This window comes from Mobula hypostoma, chromosome 5 (genome assembly GCF_963921235.1).
Source record: "Mobula hypostoma chromosome 5, sMobHyp1.1, whole genome shotgun sequence".
Taxonomy (NCBI): Eukaryota; Metazoa; Chordata; class Chondrichthyes; order Myliobatiformes; family Myliobatidae; genus Mobula; species Mobula hypostoma.
In genome coordinates, this window is record NC_086101.1 from 187669847 (window position 1) to 187697366 (window position 27520).

At 45.6% G+C, this 27520-nt stretch overlaps 1 protein-coding gene across 3 annotated transcripts in view; it reads right to left on the reverse strand.

The window, feature by feature from the left end:
* The window catches only part of dok7b (docking protein 7b), a 106701-nt gene that overhangs the window by 61060 nt on the left and 18121 nt on the right, over positions 1-27520 (reverse strand). For all 3 annotated transcript variants that reach the window (XM_063049523.1, XM_063049522.1, XM_063049524.1), the window contains exons 4-5: positions 13498-13698; positions 2426-2545 (exon numbers count right to left, since the gene is read on the reverse strand). In XM_063049523.1, the coding sequence (XP_062905593.1) occupies positions 2426-2545; positions 13498-13698 (321 nt within the window). The remainder of the gene's footprint in view (positions 1-2425; positions 2546-13497; positions 13699-27520) is intronic.

Below are 27520 nucleotides of genomic sequence, written 5' to 3' on the forward strand. Positions count from 1 at the left end.
ATTTATAATGTAAATTTTTAATATTTATTATCGATTTGTACTCCAGGGAATGGGAAGCGCAGAATCAAATATCGCTGCGATGATTATACGTTGTAGTATCAATTGTTTGGCGACAATAAAGTAAAGTAAAGTATAATATCCTCCAGGAGAACCACAACCTTGTTGTAGGGTTTGGAAGCTTGTGTGCCTCAATGACCCAGAGAGCTATGTTGGCTGGAGTCAGAGACTTGTGTTTTGGCTGTTGGCAGGGTCACCCATGCCAAACAGGTCTAAGGGTAGAGGGTTGACTAAGAGTGGTTCACCGGTCCTCCAAGTTCAGGGTTCAGCTCAGGGCTAACAACCCTGACTGGTAAAGCAAAATTGTTACAGAAAAAGCAATGAAGAATCCTTCTATATCTGAATGTGACAGTATTCCTGAGCGTCCATCTGGCACTTGCATGGCTGACAGTAGTGAAAATTGAGAGGAAGCTACTGACATGATGAAGGAAGCCCTGAACACCAGCGAGAAGGTGGAGGACCTTCATTGCTGCCCTAAATGCCAGTGGCGTAATGGACAGTAAGTAGGTAAGTTCCCTCCATATCCCTCTCAACACCTCACTTTGTCCCTTCCTCATCCTTCCCCTTCACTATTAGGCCACAAGGTGTTGGAGCAGAGTTAGGCTGTGCCCTCTGATCCAAGACTCTCCCACTAATGAATACATCCTCTTAGGCCTCTCAATATTCGATGGGATTCACTGAGGTCCTCCTCATTCTTCCAAACTCCGGTGAGTACAGGCCCAGAGTCATAAATACCGCTCATATATTAAGGGCAAGATCTTTAACAGTGTTGATGAGCAGAGGGCTCTTGGAGTCCAAGTTCACAGCTCCCAGAAAGTGGGTACACAGGTTGATAGCGTGTTTAAGATGGCATACAGCATGCTTGCCTTTCTTAGTTGAGGCGCTGAGTTAAAAAATGAGGAGGTTAGGTTGCAGCTTTATAAAACCCTGGTTAGGCCACATCTAGAGTACTGCATACAGTTCTAGTCACCCCATTATAGGATGGATATCGAGGCTTTGGAGAGGTACAGAAGAGGTTTACCAGGATGTTGCCTGGATTAGAGAAGATGTGCTATAATGAGAGGTTCGACAAACATGGGTTATTTTCTCTGGAGTGACGAGGCTAAGGGGAGATCTGATAAAGGCTTATATAAGATTATACGAGGCATAGGCAGAGTAGACAGACAGTGTCAGTGTTGAAATGTCTAATACCAAAGTGAGATGGGATAGTTTCAAAGGAGATGTGAGGGCCAAGCTGTTCAGAGAGTGGGGGGTGCCTGGATCACACTGCCAGGGGTGGTGGTAGAGGCAGATACATTAGGGGCATTTAAGAAATATTTAAATAGACACATGAACGTGAGGGAAATGGAAAGATATGGACATTGTGCAGGCAAAAGGATCAGTTTAGTTGGCCATTTGATTACTAATTTATTTGGTTCAGCACCAACATTGTGGGCTGAAGGGCCTGTTCATGTGCTGTACTGTTTTATGTTCTATGTTCTAACCCTATCATTCTCGTGACCCCTCCCCACAAAACTCTGGTCCCTCTCCAGTGCCAGATATGAGTCCCAAAACTGCTCACAATACTCTAAATGTGATCTGACCAACTCCTTAGAAAACCTCAGCATTACATCTTTGCTTTTATATACTAGTCTTCTCAAAATGAATGCTAACATTGCATTTGCCTTCCTTACACTGACTCAACCTGCAAGTTAACCTTGAGGAAATCCTTCCCGAGGATTCCCAAGTTCCTTTCCACCTCTGATTTCTGATTTCATTCCCTATTTAGAAATAGACTGTGCCTTTATTTCTTCTACCAAAGTGCATGACCATACACTTCCTGACACTGTATTCCATCTGCCACTTGTTTGCCCATTCTCCTCCTCTGTCCAAGTCCTTCTGCAAACTCCCTGCTTCCTCAACACTACTTGCCCCTCCACCTATCTTTGTATCATCCACACACAAACTTGGCCACAAAGCCATCAATTCTGTCTTTCGAATCATTCACATATAACATGAAAAGAAGTGGTCAAAACACCAAATCATGTGGAACACCACTAGTCACTGGCAGCCAACCTGAAAAAGCCCTCTTTACTTCCACTCTATACCTCCTACCAATCAACTAATCTTCCATCCATGTTAGTACCTTTCCTGTAATACCATGGGTGCTTATCATATTTAGCAACCTCCTGTGGTGCCACCTCATCAAAGGCCTTCTGAAAATCCAAGTAAACAACATCCACTGACTCTCCTTTCTCTACCCTGCCTGTTATTTCCTCAAAGAATTCCAACAGATTTTACAGGAGGATTCTGTCTCTTTCTTCCTGTAGCCCCTCATCCCACTGACCATCCTCTTACCCCACCCCATCCCTCTCCTCCCTGTACTAACCTGGCAATACTGGCCTCAGGCCAAAAGGCCCTTTAGTCGGTGAGATCCCTCTGACGATGCAGTCAAACAGGAAGCTAATCCGCTCGCCGTCGGTACAGGACAGGAAGAAAACTCCGGCCCCTGCCATACAAACACACAAGGTATCGTCACATTTACACAGGCACATAGGAGAATGTCCTAAAGCATCCTATCTGGGACATCACAGCTTGGCGTAGGACCTGTTTCAACTGGAAGTTCAACATCAGTAAGTCCAAGGAACTGATTGCGGGCTTCAGGAATAAGAAATTGGGAGAACACATCGAGGAGTCAGCAGTGGAAGAGTGAGCAGCTTCACGTCTCTGGGCCCAACGTATTGATGCAATTACAAAGGCACACCAGTGGCTATATTTCATTCGGAGTCTGGGGAGATATGGTACGTCACCAGCTTTCTACAGATGGAGAGCATTCTAACAGGTTGCATCACCATCTGGTCTGGTGGCTCCAATGCATCGGATCAGAAACAAAAACCCTTTACCAATCTGGACATCTTTAGAATGTAGGAGAAAACCAGAGGAAACCACGTAGTCATGAGGAGAACGTACAAACTCCTGACAGACAGTAGCAGGAATTGAACTCCAATTGGTGATGTGGAATGCCACTCATTCAACTTCCCATTCTCACTCTGACGTGTCTGTCCGCGGCTTCCTCTACTGCCATGATGAGGCCACTACTCAGGTTGGAGAAGCAATGCCTCATATTCCGCCTGGGTAGCCTCCAATCTGGCAGCATGGACATCGATTTCTCTAAGTTCTGATAATTTCTCCCCCTCCCCCGCTCTTTTCCCACCCCTCCTCCCAGCTTTTTATTCTGGCTTCTTCTGTTTTTTTATTCTGTTCCCTTTTTTTCCCAGACCTGATGAAGGGTCTTGACCTGAACCGTCAACTGTTTATTTCTCTCCATAGATGCTGCCTGACCTGCTGAGTTCCTCTAGCATTTTGTGTGTGTGTGTGTGTGTGTGTGTGTGTGTGTGTGGGTGTGTGTGTGTATATCTATATGCGAGTGAGTGTGTGCGTGCGTGTATGTGCGTGCATACGCGTGCGTTACATACAGAATGTGGGCACGTGGCCAAGTGGTTAGGGCATTGGACTAGCGACCTGAAGGTTGTGAGTTCGAGCCCCAGCCAAGGGAACGTGTTGTGTCCTTGAGCAAGGCACTTAATCACACATTGCTCTGTGACGACACTGGTGCCAGGCTGTATGGGTCCTAATGCCCTTCCTTTGGACAACATTGGTGTCGTGGAGAGGGGAGACTTACAGCATGGGCAACTGCTGGTCTTCCATACAACCTTGCCCAGACCTGAGCCCTGGAGAGTGAAGACTTTCCAGGCACAGATCCATGGTCTCGCAAGACTAACGGAGGCCTTTACTTACATACAGAATGCTTGCCTTTTTGAGTTCAGGAAACAGGAAGGGACGTTGCAGCTTTACAAAACTCTATTCAGGCTGCATCTGGAGTATTACATACAGTTCTGATCACCCCACTATAGGAAGGATGTCAAGGCTTTGAGAGGGTGCAGAAGCGGTTCACCAGGATGCTCCCCGGGTTAGAGGGCACGTGCTGTAAGAAGTTGGGTTGGGAGGTGTATAAGCTTATACAGGGCACAGGTTGGATGAATGCATGCAGTCTTTCTCCAAGGATTGAGGAGTCAAAGCCTAAGGGTTCAGGTTTAAGGTGAGGAGGCGAGATTTAAAAGGAACCTGAGGCACAATTTTTTCATGCAGAGGGCGGTGAGTATATGGAATGAGGACCACATAAAGTGCTGGAGGAACTCAGCAGGTCAGGCAGCATCTATGGAGGGGAATAAACAGTCAACATTTGGGGCTGAGGTCCTTCATCAGGACTGTATATGGAAAAAACTGGCAGAGGATGCTCTTAAGGCAGGTACATTAACAACATTTAAAAGATACTTGGACAGCAAATTGCTTAGAGGGATAAGGCCCAAATGCTGGTAAAATGGCGCTAGATGCGAATCTTGGTCAGCTGGGACCATTTGTGCTGAAGGGGCTGTTTCTGTGCTAAATAACTCTAGAACTGAATTGAAATTCCACAGCTGATCTGGTGGGATTTGAGCTCAGGCTGGCGTGTCCACACTCTGCGCTACCAGTCCAGTAGCTTAACCTCCACACCACCGGCACTCCCACAACAGCAAGCCCTTCCTCCCAGGTTGCACAGATCACAGCCTTGAATGAGGGCAGAGCCAAAGCCTTAGTGTGGAGCTTGGCGGCCCAGTGTGTCCGGCGCCTGCTGCCAGCAGCCTCCTCGCCCTTCCCTTCCTAGAAAACAGCTTTTAAGGCCGAGGGCCGAGAGCCGAGAGCGCAGACGCAGTCCACTTGGCCGGTTGCCAGGCACACCAGTGCCTCATGGCTCTCTCCCCTACTCCAGTCGCTCAGCAAGTCTTTGGAACGATGGGAATGCCAGGCAGCTGTTTATCAGCCAAGAGTGAAAGCCCATGGAGACAGGGAGGAGGGGTGGGAGGGCAAGCAATGCTGGCAGGCCATTAAATATAGTTTTCATCGCATAATGGCTTTGAAGTGGGTTAGGCACTTCTACAGCTGAAGACAAAAATAATATCTGTGGAAGGAAGAAGGTGAACAACTTGTACTTTTCGCAGTGCAGAACCCTGTGCTTACCGCCCTCGTCTTCTCCCCGTACTGCGGTGGGCCCAGGTTACTGGCTGCCTTGTGGAAGACTCGTGTCGGTCTACAGGCACAACCCTCAGCCTCCAGTCACCCGGACCTTTAATTCCCCATCCGACCCTCCCTCCAACCCCTCTGCCCTTGGCCACAGCCGGGTCTGGTTTCACAGTGGTTATGTTATTCGGAATTGCATCCTAAGGTCTGGACTGGTGACCCCAGGGAGAGTGAGTTCCGCCCTGCTGTGATACACAGGGGAATGAAATCTGAGCTTATAACAGTAAAAAAAATGTGGGATAAAGTGACTGTCCCATTGGAGCGAATGTGTACGTACCAGAGAGGGAGACAGACAGACAGACAGACAGAGAGAAACAGAAACACAAAATACTCTGCAGATGCACACAGCGAGAAACAGAGAAACAGACAGAGAGAGACAGACAGACAGAGAGGGAGAGACAGAGAGAGAGAGACAGACAGACAGACAGAAATAGTTAAGTCTCTGCACTTGCACACTACGATCATCAAAAAGGTACAGAAGCCTAAAGACACTCAATGTTTTAAAAATAGCTTCTTTCCCTTCTTCATCTGAATGGTCCATGAACACTACCTCACTATTTTGCCTTCTTTTTGCACTACTTTTTTGATAATATTCTTATTGTAATTCATGGCGATTTTTAAGTATTGTATGGTACTAACTCCGCAAACAACAAATTTCACAACACGTCAGTGATAATCAACCTGGTTCTGACTTGTGCACATGTCTGCATGCCTGCGTCTGTGGTCTGCAGGTCGGAGCCCCACATGGCATACCCTGAGGTCGAAGTCCTGGTGTCGAAGCCCAGAGGTTAGCAAGTCCAGAGGTCAGAGTGCGAAGGTCAGAGGCCCAATATCTTTGAGTGCAGGGCCAAGGTCTGAAAGGTGGTCTGTCCTGGGGTGTGAGGGAGAGGGCCGTGGATTGGGGAAGGGGCTTGATTTGCTGTTGCTGCTTGTTGTATGTTGGGTGTGTTGTTCTGCTGAACACTGTGGGCATGCCATCTTGGCATCAGAATGTGGGAACGCATGTGGGCTGCCCTCAGATTGTGTTGCTTGTGAATGCAGACAGCTCATTTCAGTGTCTGTGTCTACATGCATGTGATAAATAAATCTAATCTGCGTGCTTGTGTGTCCAGTGAGAGCCAAGTGTGTTAAGTGTGAACATTGGAATGTATAGGAGGATATCCGTAGATGCACGAGTGTATATTTCTCTCCTTTGTGCATGCAGGAGTGCGCAAGTGTGTGTAACTTTAGTAGGTGTGATAGAGTACACGTACATGTATGTGTGAGGGGGTTGAATTAATTACCATCTTTAGCCAATTCAGAGGTGCAAAGCTAATTTACAATTCATTAAGAACCAAACTAATCAAGATAGAGCGCAGAAGAGTACAGCACAGGAACAGGCCCTTCAGCCCACAATATTGTGCTGAACCAATTCAATTAGTAATCAAATGGCCAACTATACTAATCCCTTCTGCCTACACAATGTCCATATCATTCCATTTCCCTCATGTCTATGTGCCAATATAAACCTCTCTTCAAAGTCTCTAATGTATCTGCCTCCACCAGCAACTCAGACAGTGCTTTCCACACATCCACCATTCTTAAAGTGAACTTAATATCAAAGAACACATACGTCACCAAGCACAACTGTGAGATTCATTTTCTTGCAGGCATACCCAATAAATCCACAATAATAGAATAATTGATAGAATCAATGAAAGATTGCACCAACTGAGGCATCCAGCCAGTGTGCAAAAGACAACTAATTGCAAACACAAAAAGAAATAATAATAATAAATAATAAGCAAATAAAATCTCCCTTTGCACCTCCATTGAAATGATCCCATAAAACCATAAGATATAGGAGCAGAATTAGGCCATTTGGCCCATCAAGTCTGCTCTGCCATTTCATGGCTGATCCGATTTTCCTCTCAGCCTCAATCTCCTACCTTCACCCCTTATCCCTTCATGCCCTGACCAATCAAGAATCTATCAACCTCTTCCTTAAATATACATAAAGACTTGGCCTCCACATCTGCCAGTGGCAAAGAATTCCACAGATTCACCGCTCTCTGGTTAAAATCGCCTATCGGTTTAATGCATGCCCTGTGGTATTATTGTTATTAAGATAGTTCCAAAACAGTTCCCCACTCCCACTGAAAACAGACTTTATTTATATAGCAAGACACATCAAAGTTGCTGGTGAACACAGCAGGCCAGGCAGCATCTCTAGGAAGAGGTACAGTCGACGTTTCGGGCCGAGACCCTTCGTCAGAACTAACTGAAAGAAGAGCTTGTAAGAGATTTGAAAGTGGGAGGGGGAGGGGGAGATCCAAAATGATAGGAGAAGACAGGAGGGGGAGGGATGGAGCCAAGAGCTGGACAGGTGATTGGCAAAAGGGATACGAGAGGATCATGGGACAGGAGGCCCAGGGAGAAGGAAAAGAGTGGGGGGAACCCAGAGGATGGGCAAGGGGTATAGTGAGAGGGACAGAGAGAGAAAAAGGAGAGACAGAAAAAGAAAAAGAATGTGTGTATATAAATAAATAACAGATGGGGTTCGAGGGGGAGGTGGGGCCTTAGCGGAAGTTAGAGAAGTCAATGTTCATGCCATCAGGTTGGAGGCTACCCAGACGGAATATAAGGTGTTGTTCCTCCGACCTGAGTGTGGTTTCATCTTGACAGTAGAGGAGGTCGTGGATAGACATATCAGAAGGGGAATGGGACATGGAATTAAAATGTGTGGCCACTGGGAGATCCTGCTTAAAAAAGCACACAGAGAATGCGGGCATCGATCCCACTACCTCTCGCATGCGAAGCAAGTGCTCCACTGTTTGAGCTAATTTCCCCGTATCCAGCATCTGCAGATTTCCTCGTGTTTGCATTTATTTATATAGCATTTTAACACAATTAAGCATCTTCTTTCTATCAAATGGTTGAAAGCATTTCATAAGAGTGTTATAAAGTAATAATTAATACTGAGTCACATTGTAAAATCTAGAGCCATTGGCTAAAAAGTTTGGGAAGAGTTGGGTTTTAACGGGTGTCGAAGCAGGGATGAAAAGTTCAGGGAGGGAATTCCAGCTGAGAACATAGCTGCCAGTGGGGCAGTGAATACTTCAGTCAACCTCAAAGTTCAAAGTAAACTTATGATTGAAAGTTCATTTATGTCACCACATGCCACCCCAAGATTCATTTTCTTGCAGGCATGCACAGCAAAAGAAAGAAACACAACAGAATCAATTAGAAACCTCACACGACAGAAACAGACAAACAACTAATGTGCAAAGGACAACAGACTGTGTAAATACAAAAAGAAAAAGGAAGTAATAATAACAATAAATAAATAATCAAGATTATGAGTTGTAGAGTCCTTGCAAGTGAGTTGATAGGTTGTGGAATCAGTTCAGTGGCTGGGGTGAGTGAGTTGCCTGTAAGAAGTTTGTACGTTCTCCCCATGACCGTGTGGGTTTCCTCCCACAGTCCAAAGACGTACCAGTTGGTAGGTTTATTGGTCATTGTAAATTGTCCTGTGATTAGGCTAGGATTAAATCGGAGGATTGCTGGGCAGCGTGGCTCAAAGGGCCGGAAGGGCCTGTCTGCACTGTATCTCAATCAATCAATAAATAAGTTTCCCCGTCTGGTTCAAGAGCCTGATGGTTGAGGGGTAATAACTGTTCCTCAGCCTGGTGGTGTGGGACCTGAGGCTTGTGTACTCCTTCCTGACAGCAGCAGTGAGAAGAGGAGAGAGAGCAGCTTTTGATAGTCATTAAACTCTTACCTTGTTGATCAGTGATAGACAGAGCTGTGATCTAGTTAAATAATGACTTCACAACCTATAAATGGAAATAATGTCAGTGCTGCCTGGCATGCCTGGCACTCACTGCCAATTCTTGGGGTCAGTTCACACAGCTGCCCTCCTTGACTGAAATGCAGCAGTACCTGTGTATTTCAACAGGGAAGTTTCTGTCTGCTTTAGCAATATGTTGAGCCCTTAAGATTAGCTTTATTTGATACATGGTCATCAAAACAGTGAAATGCACTGAAAAAGGATCTTGTGCTTTCTCGGTGTATATGACGAATAAGTTCTTCTTGGGCTCCAGGCATCAATTACATCCAACATTTCGATGACAAACTCTGCCATCTTCATCAGGGATGATGCCTGGGTATGTCTAGACTGGTGGTATTTATACCCCCGTAGTCTGTCCCTCCTGATTGGTTAGTCCTCATCCTATCAGGTTTCTGATCTCCCACCTTGTTTACAATCAAATTCCAGTTTTTGCTAAGAGCGAGACCTTCACCTTTGTTAAAATTCTTTTCCTCTAGTTTTATTTCAATGACTTCCTTATCATCGATACCTGTACTCGGCTGGAAGCCCCAGGAAGAGTTTATTAGTGCAGTGCCTCGTTTGGATCAAATCAAATCAGAAGGATTGTGCTAGGCAGCTTGCAAGTGTCTCTTCCGAGCCTAGTAGGGGCAGACAACCAATGGTACCATGGGCATCCTGTGAATCATTAAAGATGCTGTGTTTTGGAATGAAATCAAATCCTTGACTGGAGTCTAGAGTGGGTGTATAAGATCTCAGACCCTTTGTCCACCTATGTAAGTGTTTTAACAGTGATGTTAGGGGTAGCTGTTAAATCATATTTAGTACCATACTGGCAGCACAGTGGGAAGCAATTAGCATAATGCTTGGAGCCATGATAGTGTAGTGGTTAGCGCATTGCTTTTACAGTACGGGCCGTTCTGGAGTTTGGAGTAAAATCCCAGCACCGTTCTATAAAGAGTCTCTGTATGTCCTCCCCATGGAATGTGTAGGTTTTCTCCAGGTTCCTCTCACAGTCCAAAGACATTCCGGGTAGATTAACTGGTCACTTAAGTTGTCCCATGATTAGGTTAGGGTTAATTGGTTATGTCTGGGGCGGCATGGTCCAAAGGGCCAGATGGCTCCGCTCCACACTGTATTGCTAAATGATAAACGTACTGCACCAGCTATACAATCACAGTTTGATTCTCACCACCGTCTGTGAGGACTTTGCACATTCTCCCCGTGGCCTCCGCATGTTCCAGTTTCCTCCCACACATACGGTGAGGGTAGGCAACTTGTGGGCATTCGATGTTGGCCAGTCGAGTGATCTGGCACCTTGCTGTCTCTGAGGGTTTTCCGTGAGGCTTCGAGTGAAGTGTGCAACCTCGAGGCCATGAAGCCAGGAGACAGAGCACCAGCCCACGATCGACTCCATTTCTCACCGATCAAAAACATGAGGAGGATTGAAATCATCGAGATGGACTCGGAATGCAAAGTGGGTGGCCAGCATCATCTATCAGCCTCTCGCAGGCTGCTGTTTGTGTTTGACAGTCTCTCCCTTCCTCTCACTCGCTGCTCCCGAGGGCAGGTCCCGGCATTCGAAAGCTCTCTTTCTCTCTCTCTCTCTCCCTCGGTGCAGTCAGAGCAAGGTTTAATTGATGTGGTTTGTGGATTGGACTCCGTTGTTCATGTTATGACGTGTTTCTAGTTTCTGGTTCCATCTTTTACTGATGCTATTTTGTACGATTTTGAATCGGGGCAGCGCATAGATAATGAACACTGAGCTGAACTGAATATACCTGGACTCTTTTCAATTCTGTGTTCTTCACCTGTTGTTTTTTTTGTTGCCGATTGTGCAATTGATTTTTGTTAGCGTATGGGAGGGTTTGATGTTTTTCTTTGAATTGGGATTCCACGGTGTTTCTTTGTTTCGTGGCTGTCTGTGGGAAGACAAATCTCAGGATTGTGTACTGCATTCATTCTTGGACAATAAATGTACTTGAATCTTTGAGCTTAGAAGTGTGACGACACCTGAGGGATGCCCAGCACGGTCTTTGCTGACTTGATCTGATGCAAACGCAAATTCGGTTTGTTGCGTCATGCTGGGTCTCTTTGAATCAGCACAAGGTAGCAAAAAGGCCCTGTTCTGCAGAATAGTTTCTCTCCAAATAAGGCAGCAAATACCTTTTCTGCTTTTGGCTTTTACTACGTTTACAAGGATGTTGCTGGAATTGAGTTATAGGGAAAGATTGAATAGGTGAGGCTTTCTACCCTGGAGCATAGGAGAATGTGGGGAGATCAAAGTTCAAAGTAAATTTATTATCAAAGTACATATATGTGTCCATATACAACCCTGAGGTTCGACTTTTTGAGGCATTCTCAATAAATCTGTAGAATAACAACCATAACAAAATCAATAAAATCCACACTAACTTGGGCATCCATCCAGAATGCATGAAACAACAAACTGTGCAATACCCCCATCGTCCGTCCCTCTTGACTGGTTAGTACTAATATCAACCACATGGGATGCACAGTGGAAACCCACATCAAGTAGCACAGGAGGTGTATCTGTTTGGCTTAACTGGAAAAACCAGCGGTGGCAGACCACTGTGTTCACAATGGCCATAGGATTGACTTCGACAGCATAACCGTATGCTTTTGGGACTGCCTGGTGAAAGAAGCTATTGAAATAAAACTAGAGGAAAAGAATCTTAACAAAGACAAAGGTCTCACTCAAAGTAATAACTGGAATTTAATTGTAAACAAGGTGGACAGCAGAAACCTGATTGGATGAGGACTAACCAATCAGGAGAGATGGAATACAGGGGTATAAATACACTGGACCAGGCATCATCCCTGATGAAGATGGCAGAGTTTGTCATCGAAACGTTGGTTAAAATTGATACCTGTACTGGGCTGGAACCCCAAGAAAAGTTTATTCCTATACAAAACTACTAGGAGTAAATACTAGGCCTTTTCCTCTGAGGTTGGGTGAGACTAGAATAGAGGTAATAGGTTGGGGGTGAAAGGTGAAGTATTTAAGAGGAATCTGAGTGGAACTTCACTCAGAGGATGGTGAGAGTGTGGAACGTGTTGCCAGCAGAAGTGGTGGATGCAAGTTTGATTGCAAAATTTAAGAGAAGTTTGGATAGGTACAGTACATGGATAAGAGGGGTATCAGAGGCTATGGTCCTGGTTCGGGTAGATGGGTCTGGGCAGAAAAAAACAGATCAGCACAGAGCAGATGGCTGAAGGGTCTGTTTCTGTGCTGTAGTGCTCTATAAATGCCCTATAAACTCTAGTCAGAGAACAGCTTCTTCAGGCATGAGAATCTTGAGTTATTGTAGTTCAGTTCTGGTCATTTCACTATAGGAAGGATGTGGATGCTCTGGAGAGGGTGCAGAGGAGATTTACCGGGATGCTGCCTGGATTAGAGAGCATGTCTTATGTGGATAGGTTGAGAAAGTTAAGCCTTTTCTCTTTAGCTAAGGCGTATAAGAGGTGACTTGATAGAGGTGTACAAGATGATAAGAGGCATAGATAGAATGGACAGGCAGAGACATTTTCCTAGGGCAGAAATGGATAATACAAGGTAGCATAACTTTACGATGATTAGAGGAAAGTACTAGTGGGGGAGGGGGATGTCAGAGTTAAGTTTTGTTTTAAACTCAGAAAGTGATGGGTATATGGAACGTGCTGCCGGGGTGGTGGTAGAGGCAGATACATTAGGACCATTTAAGAAACTCTTAGACAGGCTCATGGATGAAAGAAAAATGGAGGGTTATGTGTGTGAGGAGGGGAAGGGTTAATTGATCTAAGCATAGGTTGAAAACGTCGGCACAACATCGTGGACTGAAGAACAGGAAAGATGGGCAGCAACAGAAAGAGTGCGGAAGAGATTCACCAGAGTGTTTGATGAAGTGTTTCACTGAGGCAAACAGTTAGTCTCTACCAATATCCTACGAAAACAGCGTGACTGGGAGGGACAAAAGGGTGAGATTGATTCATTCTATTTATCTATTTATTTAGAGATACTGTACAGCATGAATGGGCCCTTCAAGCCACACCACCCATCAACATAGGGTCTTTTAAGAGACTCCTAGGTAGGTACATGGAGCTTAGAAAAACAGAGGGCTGTGGGTAAGCCAAGAAATTTCTAAGGTAGGGACATGATCAGCACAACTTTGTGGGCCGAAAGGCCTGTATTGTGCTGTAGGTTTTCTATGTTTCTATGTTTAACCTCCAATTTAACCCTAGACTAATCATGAGATGATTTACAATGACCAACTAATCTACTAGCCGATATATCTTTGGACTGTGAGAGGAAAGCAGAGCACCCGGAGACAACCCACACAGTCACAGGGAGAACATACAAGCTCCCTACAAATGACGTTGGAAATGAACTTTGAACTCCAACTGCCCAAGCTGTAATAGCATCACACTAACCACTATCCTACCGTGACCTCAGAGAAAGTTAAAGGGTTGGCACAACTCTGTAGGCCAAAGGGTCGGTACTGTGTTGTAATGTTCTTCGAGAACCTGCTTATACTTACAGGGGCCACAACGGGAACCTCCTTCAAAGACAAATCCATTGGGAATGGCACCATAGCGCCTCATGTCCGAGAGCTTCCAGTGCCCAATGATGATTGGGGGGACATCCCTCACCAGCACAAAGATATTGTTGCAGAAGTGAAGGGTGGCTGGTCCACTTTCCAGTTTAGTACCGGGTAGCACCGTGACATGGAATCTGTGAACTGTAAACAGAGGACAGTGTTACAGGACTCGTCACAAACTGCAGAAGTGCCTCTAACAATCCTTTAGCAGGACGGACACCAATCACCACTCATTCTCATTCAAGATCTCCAGAACCAATCTCCCATTCACCCCACCAACAGTAGACCCACAAACTCAGATTCCACACCCCAAATCTCCCACTGCGTGGTACGGAAGCTGGACAGCGGTGGAGAGAAAGGCTCTACAACCGGTAGACAAAACTGCCCAACACGTCACCAACACCAGCCTACCCGCCATCATAGACACAGAAAGGTGCTGGAAAAGGGCCAGTAACATCATGAAGGATACCACCCACCCTGCTCATAGACTGTTTGTCCCACTCCCATCAGGGAGGAAGTTATCTAGCATCCATGGCAGGACCACCAACTCAAAAACACTTACTTACTAAGTTGATCAATGCCTCCATTCACCAACCCACCCCTCCGCAGCCCGCACCACCACTACTTGATCATTTCCTGTCAGAGTTGAGTCATCTTGTGTATAAACACTCCTACGTCTAGCACCATTTCATGAACATATCTATGAATATATGCTATCTTACATATTTATATTTATTGTACTTTTTTTATTATTGTTTTCTCTGTCTTACTATGTTATGTTTTTGTGGTGCATCAGATCTGGAGTAACAATTATTTCGTTCTCCTTTACACTTCGGTACAGGAAATGACATTAAACAATACTAAATCTTCTCTGCATTCCGGAACAAGGGAGGAGAGGACATAGATCTCATGTTGTTCGTGAAAGGGTTAGAGAGGAGATAGGGAAAGAAAAACAAAATACCCTGCGGATCCTATCATGTGTAACTGACTGCCTGTAAGGGTGGAAGAGCTGGAAGCCATCCTCATAGACAGCTGATAGCTGGAGGTATAGTTGAGGAAATAGTAGATGTATACACTCAGCGGTCACTTTATTAGATACATCTGTACACCTGTTCATTAATGCAAATATCTAATCAGCCAATCATGTGGTAGCAACGCAATGCATAAAAGTATACAGACATGGTCAAGAGGTTCAGTTGTTGTTCAGACCAAATGTCAGAATGGAGAAGAAATGTGGTCTAAGTGACTTTGACTGTGGAGTGATAGTTGGTGCCAGATGGGGTGGTTTGAGTATCTCAGGGACTGCTGATCTCCTGGAATTTTCACACACAGCAGTCTCTAGAGTTTACAGAGAATGGTGCGAAAAACAAAAAAAAACATCCAGAGAGTGGCAGTTCTGTGGGTGAAATCGCCTTGTTAAAGAGAGAGGTCAATGAGTAGCCCGCTGGTTCAAGCCGACAGGAAGGTGAGAGTAACTCAAATAACTGTGTGTTACAACAGTGGTGTGCAGAAGAGTATCTGAACACACAGCACATTGAACTTGGAAGTGGATGGGCTACAGCAGCAGAAGACCATGGACATACACTCAGTGGCCACTTTATTACGTACAGGAGGTATCCAATCAAGTGACCACTGAGTGCAGAACAATACAGCACGAATACAGGCCATTCGGCCCAACAAGTCTATGGCAATAATGATACAAATCTACCTAACCCCAATTTCCTGCACTCAGCCCTGCCCCTCCATGTACCTATTCATCAAAGTTCAAAGTAAAATGTATTATCAGAGTACATACATGTCACCACATACAGCCCTGAGATTCCTTTGTGGACATACTTAGCAAATCTATAGAACAGTACTGGTAAACAGGATCAACAAACTGTGCAAGTGCAAATATAAATAAATAGCAATAAGTAGCCAGTATGAAATAACAGGAGCCCTTAAAATGAGATCATCGGTTATGGGAACATCAGAAGTAGAATGAGTGTAGTTACTCCCTTTGTTTCAGGAGTCTGGTGGTTGAGGGGTAGTAACTGTTCTTGAACCCGGTGGTGTGAGTCCTGAGGCTCTTGTACCTTCTACCAGACGGCAGCAGCCAGAAAAGAGCATGTACTTCTTAAATGAAACTATTGTACCTTCCTCAAGCACTTTGTCTAGGAGCTTGTTCCAAACCCTCACCACCCTCTATGTTGTACCTCCAGGTCCTTTTTAAATCTTTCCCCTCTCATCCTAAACCAATGTTCTTAGTTTTGGATTCCCATCCCTTGGGAAAAGACTGTTCCTATCCACGTTATCCCTGTCTCTCAGGATTTTAAATACTCCTGTAAGGTCACTATTCATTCTCCTACATTCCCAAGGAATAAAGACTGCCTAGTCATCCTCTCTCAATAACTCAGGCTCTCATCCTGACAACATCCTTGTAAATCTACTCTGCACTCCTACCAGTTTAATCATGTTTCCTTTAACAGCGTGACCAAAACTGTACACCGAACTCTAAATACTAAATCCAGAAATACTAGAGGGCATAGTTTCAAGATGAGAGAGGGGAAAGAGTTTAAGGCAGACTTACAAGACAAGTATTTTTAAATATAAAGTGCTGGGTGGCTGGAACATTCTGCCAGGGGAGGCAGATACGATAAACAATAAGAGGCCTTTTAACAGGCACATGAACGTGCAGTGAACGGCAGACTGAAGTATTCCAGACGGATTCATCCCTCCCCATCCTTCTCTCTTCTTCCATTCCCAATTCAAGCACCCCTCACCCCTTCTCCTCACCTGCCCATCACTTCCCTCCAGTGCCCCTCCTCCTCCCTTTTTTCTGTGGTCCACTCTCCTCACCTGTCAGATTCCTTCTCCTTCAGCCCTTTACCTCTTCCACCTATCACCTCTCAGCTTCTTACTTCACTCCAATCACCTTCCCCCTCACTTGGTTTCACTTATCACCACCAGCTTGTACTCTTCCCCTCCTCAGCCATTTTATTCTGGCTTCTGCACCCCCCCCACCCTTTCTAGTCCTGATGAAAGGTTGTGGCCTGAAACGTTGACTATTGATTACCTCCCCCCCCCCCACTCCGCCATAGATGCTGCCCGACTTGCTGAGTTCCTCCAGAATTTTGTGTGCCCCTCCACAAGGACTGTCTGGCTTACTAAGCATTGTAATGGGTCCAGTAAGAGACTCACAACCCACAGATTCCGGATAGAGAAGATCTCTGAGAGGAGAGAGCAGCAAAGCATCTAAACGTCCGCAATGAATGACCTCTGCTGTTGAAGCCCGAATGCCACACATTACGCTGGAACGCCATTGTGTCAATGGCTTCGCAAGTGATGCCTTCATCAGTCCCCTCATGACTGGCTCGTCGTCAACATACCGTGGCGTTCCAGGTTTACTTGACACACCAGGGATTTTTCCTGGATTTTGCCCACGTGTGGAACGTTCAGTAGCTCTTTGCACCTCTCTGTTCAGTTCTGGTCACCTCATTATAGGAGGGACGTGGAAACTTCAGAGTGGGAGCAGAGGACGCTGCCTGAATTAGACAGCACATCTTATGGGGATAGGCGAGCAAGCTGGGGCTTGTCTCTTTGGAGAGAAGGCGGATGAGAGGTGATTAGATAGAGGTGTACAAGATGATAAGAGGCATAGGTAGAGTAGGCAGCCAGAGATAAGGTGATCAGAGAAAAGTACAGGGGGATGTCAGTTAACATCTCTCTGTTTTAAACACAGAGAATGCTAGATGAGGTGTACGTAGAGAGAACCAGAGGCTTTATCCCAGAAATGGCTAACGTAAGTGGGAACAATTTTAAGATGATTGGAGGAAAGTATGGGGGGGGGATGTCAGAGGTATTTTTTTCTCTTTTTTTACACACGGAGGGTGGCAGGTGTGTGGAACATGCTGGTAGTAGAAGCAGATACATTAGGGACATTTAAGCAAATGGATGAAAGTGAAATGGAGGACTATGTGGGTTAGATTGAGCTTGGAGTGGGTTAAAAGATCGAAATAACATTGTGGGCCTGTACTGTGAGGTAGTGTACTATGTACATGGGAATATCTTCCTAAATCATTGGGAAAGGCAGGAGCAGGAGGAGCAGATAAGCAAAGAGTGAACCAAGGCAGACAGATATGGTCTGCACAAGCCAATTTGCATTTTCACAGCAAGGTAAAACATCCCAATGAACATGGGCTAACCAAAAGAGATAGGATTTGAGGAATTTTTAAAAAGAGAGCAAGTGGATTGAGGAAGGATTGAGATTAAGTCCCTTTAGGGATCAATGTGGTAATCTACAAACATTTTAACAATTGACAATTCCTCCAAATGGCAATTTCTTTCCTCCCGCAGATGCTGATAGACCCATGGGAGTTCCTCTCACAGATTGTTTGTTGTTCTAAGTTCCAGTTTTTGCAGCTTCTTCTATCCCCAGTGTGGGGATCTGTGTGGTTTCTTTTTCCCCAGTGTGGGGATCTGTGTGGCTTCTTTTTCCCCAGTGTGGTGATCTCTGGGACTTCTTCTACCCCAGCATGGGGATCAGTGTGGCTTCTTTAGTCCCCAGTGTGGGGATCTGTGTGGAGCCACAGGAAGTCATCATTTTTCCTTCAGCGGTTTGATCGAGGCATGACTGCGCAGGCACGTGGATATCAGCGAGTTAGACCAGCGGAAGGAGTTTAAAAAGAAGACAGTGTTATCAAGCGGTCATCGAAGGATTTACTAATGACACAAAGGTTGGGGGCGTTGTGGATAGTGTGGAGGGCTGTCAGAGTTTACAGCAGGACATCGATAGGATGCAAAACTGGGCAGAGAAGTGGCAGATAGAGTTCAACCCAGATAAGTGTTAGGTGGTTCATTTTAGTAGGTTAAATATGATGGCAGAATATAATATTAATGGTAAAACTCTTGGCAGTGTGGAGGATCAGAGGGATCTTGGGGTCCAAGTCCATAGGACACTCAAAGCAGCTGCGCAGGTTGACTCTGTGGTTAAGAAGGCATACGGTGCATTGGCCTTCATCAATCGTGGGATTGAGTTTAGGAGCCGAGAGGTAATGTTATAGCTGTATGGGACCCTGATCAGACCCCATTTGGAGAACTGTGCTCAGTTCTGGTCACTTCATTACAGGAAGGATGTGGAAACTATAGAAAGGGTGCAGAGGAGATTTACAAGGATGTTGCCTGGATTGGGGAGCATGCGTTACGAGAATAGGTTGAGTGAACTTGGCATTTTCTCCTTTTAGCGATGGAGGATGAGAGCTGACCTGATAGAGGTGTATAAGATGATAAAAGGCATTGATCGTGTTGATAGTCAGAGGCTTTTTCCCAGGGTTGAAATGGCTAACACGAGAGGACACAGTTTTAAGGTGCTTGGAATAGGTACAGAGGAGATGTCAGGGGTCAGTTTTTTACACAGAGAGTGGTGAGTGCATGGAATGGGCTGATGGCGACGGCGGTGGAGGTGGATACAACAGGGTCTTTTAAGAGACTTTTGGATAGGGACATGGAGCTTAGAAAAATAGAGGGCTATGGGTAACCCTGGGTAATTTCTAAAGTAAGTACATGTTCAGCACAGCATTGTGGGCTGAAGGGCCTGTATTGTGCTGTGGGTTTTGTATGTTTCTATGTAAATGGGCAAGGGAATAAATCAGAACCTCTCACTTGTATTTACTGTGGAGTAGCACATGGATACGAGAGAGTTCAGGAGAGGAAACATCCCCAATCCCGATGTCCTCAACTTTATTACTTAGGACAGTGGTCCCCAACCTCCGGGCCGCGGACTGATACCGGGCCACGAAGCATGCAGGAGTGCAGCGGTAGCCGGGAGGCACCCAGCACATCTTTAAGAAAAAAGCCGAAATAAACAAGCTAATTAACTCGGTGCCACCCGGCACGTAAATGTTGGCCCAGATCAGAGGCGATTGCCAATTTCACTTGCATTACGTGATGTTCACTCCTCTTTCCAGGGCGCTGGAGCCTTTAGCTGTTCCATTGTTTGGTCAATTTAAACGCCAGCCCAGACAGGCTGAAAAGACAGGGCTGTCAGGATCAAGGTGACATGTTGAATCTACACAAACTTCTAATAAAGTATAGGAGCTGCTGTGCTTTCTTTGTAATGACAGTTACGTGCTGGTCCCAGGACAGATCCTCTGACACTCTTCAGAGAGAGAAACGTTGATCCTTAATGCCGAAGAATTTAAAGTTATTGACCCTCTCTACCTCAGTTCCTCTAATGAAGACTGGCTTCTGGGTGGCACCTAATTAATTAGCTTGTTTATTTCGGCTTTTTTCTTAAAGATGTGCTGGGTGCGCTCTGGCTACCGCTGCACCCCTGCATGCTTCGCGGCCCGGTATCGGTCCGCGGCCCGGAGTTTGGGGACTACTGACAGAAGGATGTCTTGAAGCACATGAAGAGACCAAGTGAATACTAGGAACAGGTGGAAAGCAAGAGGCGAGATTGCTGAGGCCCTGGCCGGGATTTGTTTTCTTGTGAGCCGCAGCTGAGGTACCTGAACACTGGAGGGTGGCTGATGTTGTGCCGTACTTTAAGAAGGGTTCCAACGACAGGTTGAGGAGCTAAAGAGTGGTAAGGCTAACATCAGTGTTGGGAACATTAGTTGAGGGAATTAAGGGGCAGAATTCATTGACATTTGGAAAGGCAAGGAGTAATTACAAATGGTCAGGGTGGCTTTGCTCATGGGAGACCATGTCCCAAAAATCTGACTGGAGGTAACCAAGAGGATTTACAAGGGCAGAATGGTGAATGTTACCTACTTGGACTTCAGCATTATGAGGAACACAGATAGATGGTGAATCTGTGGAATTCTCTGCCAATAAAGCAGTGGAGGCTACCTCAGTAAATATATTTAAGACAAGGTTGGATAGATTCTTGCATAGTAGGGCAACTAAGGGTTATGGGGAAAAGGCAGGTAGGTGGAGATGAGTCCATGGCCAGATCAGCCATGATCTTATTGAATGGCAGAGCAGGCTCGACGGGCCAGATGGCCGACTCCTGCTCCTGTTTCTTATGTCCCTATGTTCTTATGAAATTCAGGATGACTCTAATGACTCTTACCAATTTTTACAAATGTCCACAGACAGCATCCTATCACAGCTTGGTATGGCAATGGCCTTGTCCAAAACCACAAGAAATTGCAGAGAGTCGTGAACACAGCCCAGTCCATTGCACAAACAGCCTCCACTGCACTGATTCCATCCACACCACTGCCTCAGGAAGGCAGCCAATATGATCAAGGACCCCGCCCCACCCCTGGTCACTCTCTCTTCTCCCCTGCAGCAGAAGATACACAAAACTTAGGAACACAAACAACTAGACGCAAGGACGGCTTCTATGCCACAGATAGCAATCTCTTGCCCTTTCTCTGGAACTGTAACAGTATATTCTGCATTCTGTTTCTTTTTGCTACCTCAATGAAATGACCTGTCTGGATGGCATGCAAACAAAAGCTTTTCACAGTATCTCAGTACGTGTGACAATAATAAACCAACACCAATGCCACACAGGGTGAAGACACACACTCTAGTACCGGCGTGTTACATTCCACAGCCCCTCCTGTGGGTAACCTCATGCTCTAGTCACAGGGGACTGTCAATAAGAAAAGTTCCTCGAGAAGCCGCAGAGACAGCTAGAACCACAGACTCGTACGCTTTTCAGACCATCAGGCATCGGAGCAGAATTAGGCCAATCGGTCCATCAAGTCTTCTCCGCCACTCTGTCAAGGCTGATCTACTATCCCTCTCAACCTCATTCTCCTGCCTTCTCACCATAACTTTTGACGCCCTCACTCATGAAGAACCTATCAACCTCCGCTTTAAATACGCCCAATCATCCACAGTCATCTGTGGCAATGAATTCCACAGATTCACCATTCTCTAGCAGCGAGAGGCTAGCTAAAGAAATTCCTCTTCATCTCTCTTCTAAAGGGACATCCTTCTATTCTGAGGCTGTGCCCTCTGGCCCTAGGCTCCCCCACTATTCAAAATATACTCTCTACGTCCATTCTATCATGGCCTTTCAATATTCAATAGTTTTCATTGAGATCCTCCCACATTCTTCTAAAATCCAGCAAGTACAGGCCCAGAGCCATCAAATAATCCTTATACATTAACCCTTTCACTCACAAGGTCATTATCATGAACCTCCTCTTGACCCTCTCCAAAGCCAGCACATCCTTTCTTTAAAAAAACGGCTCACAATACTCCAAGTGTGGTCTGACCAATGCCTTATAAAGAATCTTCAGCATTAGTGAAAAACATTCCTCAAGGAGCCAGAGAGACAGCTAGAAGCACAGATCTGTACCAAGCAGAAAAGATGGTGATTTGGCTCATCAGGTCTATACCAGCACCTTGTGGAACAATCCTATCATTCCATTTCCCCATTTCCCCCCTCACCCAAGGCCCTACAAAATCTTCTCTCTCAATTATTTATCAATTCCTTCTGAAAGCCCCTGTGGTTACAGAGTTGCAGCACTGCCTTCATTTTCCTCATACTCTTCGCTGCAACACTTGACCATCTGCCTTGCCTGGGACTTGAATCACCCATCAACAGGAAAGGTCTTCCTCCATTCACATTGCCTAATCAGTCATGACCTTGTCCATTTCCAATCCACCTCCTCTCAAACTTCTTTGCTCCAATGATAACCTCAGCTTCTCCATTATCACCATGAAATGACTCTTCCCAGGAACCTGTCTTAAAGTAGAGTATGAGTTATAAGACCATAAGATGTAGGAGCAGAATTAGGCCATTCAGACCATCAAGTCTGTTCCACCATTCCAACATTGCTCATTTATTATCACCGTCCACCCCAATTCCATTCTTCTGCCTTCTCCACAAAACATTTGGTCATAGAACAGCATCAACAGGATTATTAAACCCAACACCAGATTCGAGAACAGTTCTTAACCTAAAATCATTAGGCTCCTGAATTAATATTGATAATTTCTTTCATTTCAGTACTGATCTGATTCCACAACCTACAGAATCACTTTCAAGGATTCTACAACTCATGTTTTCAGTATTACTTACTTTGTTCTCTGCACAATTTGTCTTATTTTGTGTAATTGGTTATTTGCCAGTGTTTGTTTATGTGTAGTATTTATTTATTTTTCTGTAAATGCCTGCAAGAAAATGAACCTCAAGGGAGCATATGTAACATATTCACACTTTGATAACAAATTTACTTTGATTTTGAGAGTTTTGGGGGGAAACCTCTGGTGATTACCCAACTATGACTGGATAGTTAACCACCACACAGCTAAAAACAAGGCATACAGGAGCAAGATAGATCAGCTAGTCAAGAGGTGTCACAACAACAACCACACATTCAACACCTGCAAGACCAGAGAAGTGATTGTGGACTTAAGGAAGGCAAAGCCTGGGGATCACACATCTGCCCTCATCAAGGGGTCAGTGGTGGAAAGGATGAGCAGTTTCAAGTTCCTGGCCATGAACATCTCAGAGGATTTTGTCCTAGGCCCAACACGTTGATGGAATCATAAGAAGGTACACCATCCTTCATTACCTAATTTTGATTCTGAACATTAAGAGCAGCAAATTAACAGTAGGTCAGCAAGCAATCTATTTGAGAAACTCAGCATGTGGGAGGAACGGAATTGGGTTGAAACACAGCATCAGGTTTGAAACATTAATAATTCATTTCTCTCTCCACAGATGCTGTTTGATCCATTGAGATCCTCCAGCAGATTACTTGCTGATCCAGATTCCAGCATCTATAGTCTCTTATGTCTCCACAGATTCACAAGATTCAGTTTCATGGCTAGGAAAGGTTTGAAGGGATACGGACCAAACACAGGCAAGTGGGACTAGCTCAGAAAGGCACCTTGGTCGGAATGGACAAGAAGGGCCAAGAGGCCTGTTTTTATGCTGTATAATTCCATGACTCTAAAATTCATCATCATCATTATGTGGCATGTTGTATGACATGGGTGATCCTGGTCTTGACCAAGATTGTTCCTGGCAAATTTTTCTACAGAGTAAGTTGCCTTTACCTTCTTCTGGGAAATGTCTTTACAAGACAGGTGACCCCAGCCACTGTCAATACTCTTCAGAGATAGTCTGCTTGGTGTCAGTGGCCACATAACAAGGACTTGTGATATGCACCAGCTGCTCGCACGACCATCCACTACCTGCTCCCATGGCTTCACATGACCCTGAGGGCAGAGGAGCTAAGCAGGTGCTACACCTTCCCCAAGGGTGACCTAAAGGTTAGCAGAGGGAAGGAATGCCCCCACTCCACCATCCATGACTCTAAATTAACGACCCAAAAGAGAATATTTGGCTCATTGTGGCTATGCTACCCCAAGTGTTGCAATCCATCTTCCATCAGGCCTGAGGTCATGGCTCTTCAAATGGGCACCTGTTATATTCATATGTGATAGCGATTTCGGTCTAGGTCAGTGAGTTCCAAACCCGTAATATCCTCTGGATAAAAAAAAATTTAATGTTCTTCTATTTAATCATTCTAAATCTAACCATCAAACCATGCACCCGGATTTTGAATTATCTGCTAAGGGAAAAGGTTCTCTTCCGTTCAAGCTATCTAGATTCCTTGACTTTATAGCAACAGCTTTCTGTGGTATGGCAAATGCTCTGCACTGGATAATCGGAAGCTCCAGAGAGTGGAAGTACCAGTGTAATACAATAGGCTCTTCTAAGAGACTCTTAGAAAAATAGAGGGCTATGCGGTATGGAAATTTTAGGCAGCTTCTAGAGTAGGTTGCATGGTCAGCACAACATTGTGAGCTGAGTGGCCTGGAATGTGCTGTAGATTTCTATGTTCTTTGTTCTAATCACTCCATCTGAGAACGATGTTCTCCTCAAGGGTTGTCTATTGGTGGGTCTTCATGTGGCTGTAGAGGCCGATTCAGGATCCACATATTCTGGAGCAGTGTGGGCTTCCAGACCTGACAATCCTGTCCCCTTTGCCACTTGCTGATCAGCATGGGACTTAATCCGGGATGTTTGGTGGATTTCCTTAATGGAGGGTTCCTGTGCGTGACGTTCTTTAATGTGGGGAGGCTGATGCACGGGCAGCCACAACACAGTCCTTGACAGATCGGGGTCAGGGTCCAGTGTCATGGAATACAAGACAACTGGGGACCCTTCACCGCCGTTGTGATGTATCATCATCTCCCACCAGCAACACCATTGAGGTCTTGGTTGGATCGCTCTTTGCCCGCAACCTCCCTCTCGAGCTTACTGCCATGGGAGGCCCCGCCAGGAGCCAAGCACCATTCGGTCAGCTCCAGACCGCATCAATCTTGGGATCTCAGGAACTCACAAGCCTCTCCACTATGACAAGGTGACGAATCTCAGTGAGGCCATAGACTGGTAGACACTGCCCAGTCCATCACAGATTCATCACTTACTTGGGGTGGCATGGTAGTTCAGCAGCCAGCGTGATGTTTCAATTCCTGCCTAGTGTAACAATTCACAGTGCCAGCAGACAATGGTCAGGGTTCAATTCACACCACCATCTCTGAGGACAGTGAGTTTCCCCTAGGTGCTCCGATTTCCTCCTACATTCCACAGACACACGGGTTAGGAAGGGTTAGCAAGTTGTGGACATGCTGCTGTATGTATAGAGTCATAGAAAAGTACAGCACAGAAAAAGGCCTTTCAGCCCATCTAGTCTGTGCTGAACCATTTAAATTGCCTACTCTCACAGCCCTACACTGGCTCCATATCCCTCCATAACCCCTTCCATCCAACCTTCTCCTAAATGTTGAAATCAACTCGCTCGACAGAGGATGGCGCTCAGTGCTCGGTGTCAGAGGGCTGGTCGGAGGCTCGAAGTTTTCGGATGGACTCAGAATCCGCTGCGGTCGGGCGCTTCCAATGGTACTGCATCGGCAAGTTTGCAGCGCTTGGAGGTTCATGGCAGGGAGAGCTTCTCTCTTCCACCATCTGCGTGAGATGATGGGGCTATCAGGACTTCGAGACTTTTTTTTACCGTGCCCATGGTCTGCTCTTTATCAAATTACAGTATTGCTTTGCACTGTTGTAACTATATGTTATAATTATGTGGTTTTGTCAGTTTTAGTCTTGGTTTGTCCTGTGTTTTTTGTGATATCATTCTGGAGGAACATTGTATCATTTTTTAATGCATGCATTTCTAAATGACAATAAACGAGGACTGAGTGTCCTCATAATCTAATGTAATCTTTCACATCCCCTTCTGAGACACGCTGCCACATTCTCCAACCCTTAATTCTACTTCTTTGGTTACTGTCACTCTAGCATGCCGTGATGCATCCAGATAGGATGAATTCTATTTATTGGTGCACTATAAAAATAGATGATGCATGATGGCAATGGTGAATTACGGGCAGCTTACAAAACCTGCTAAATATTCTTCTGAACTACCCTCACTGAAATCTGCAGCCTGTAATTTCGCTTTAAATAACATAATTTTGAACCGTCTGAACGAACCAGTGATTCTGCAGTCTTCTGAAGGACTCGAAGGACTGAACTCTCAAGTCTGTAGGTACGGCACCTTTGAGAGGATGGAGGTGCATCAACATGGCCGAAAGAGAGGAAGGAGAGGAGGGCTTCAAGCTTCGCTAAAATGTCAGGATGTGAAACTTCCTCTTTCGTGCTTGAATGCAGCAGTCTTGTCACCTTCTTGTTCCCCCAACCTGGAAGATCTAGCGATTAAGTGCCGGCCATTCTACTCACTGAGGGAGTTCTCCAGTGATCCCGACTGCGGCTTACACACTGCCAAAGGCTGATCTTAAGCGGGCGCTCAACGTACTGAGTGCCATGATCAGCTAACATGAAACAGCCTACTCTGACGCCTTTCAAATCATTGTCAGGGACTTCAATCAGGCCTGTTGGAATAAATCTCTGCCCAGTTATCATCAACATATCACCTGCAACACCAGGGGTCCCAGCACACTAGACAACTGCTATACTACGATTGGGACTCCTTACCGTCCCTGCCTGGACTACCTTCGTGAATCTGATCACTTGGCTGCCCTTCTCCTACCTGCGTACCGGCAGAGGTAAAGAGCAAGGCTCCAGAGAGAAGGACAACAAAGAGGTGGTCGTGGGAGGCAGAGGAGCGGCTACTGGACTGTATCGAGTCCTTATACTGGGCTGTGTTCAAGGACTCATCAGTAGATCTGCACAAATACACCACCGTGAAATGGACTTTATAAAAACAGTCGTAGACAAGCGTGTCCCACAAAATCATTCAGAGTCTTCCCCAACTAGAAGCCCAGCATGAACCATACGATCCGCAATCTGTGGATTTAGTGGTATTTAGGTCTGGCGACCAAGTAAAATAAAGAGGTCTATGTATGACCTCTGGAAAGTCATCTCAAGTGCGAAGTGGCAATACCGGACCAACGTTGAATCACTGAAGGTTGCTGGACAGTTGCAGCCGGGGTTGAATGCTATCCCCTCTTACGAAATGAAACCAAGCGACATAGGTGACAAGAAGGCTTTGCTCCCGGATAAGCTCATTGCCTTTTATGCTTTGACTGTTAAAACACTGAGGCAGTTTCACAAACTTGCACAGCCCCCGAGGACCCGGTGCTTTCAGTCTGAGGCCAATGTGAGAGCATCCTTTAGGGTGTGACCCCTGTTTCTAGATGTTTCCACGAAAGAAAAGATCCTCTACCCATCTAAGCAACACACACAAAATGCTGGAGGGGAGTAAACTGCTGGCGTTTCAGGCTGAGACTCTTCTCCCCTCTGTCCTGTTAATCCCTTCAAGATTATTGGTTTCAATCTTATGGCTGAAATGGACAATTTCATATTTTCCCACATCTGTTCACATCTATCTGCTCACACACTTTACCCACCTACTTAAGCAATCACCTATTACTTTTCTGAACTCCAGTGGGCATAACGTCAGCCTATCCACCTTTCCCTGTAACATGGCCCTGCCGTTACAAGAACCAATCTAACACCAATACGAGATGGGCCATAGGGCCCGTC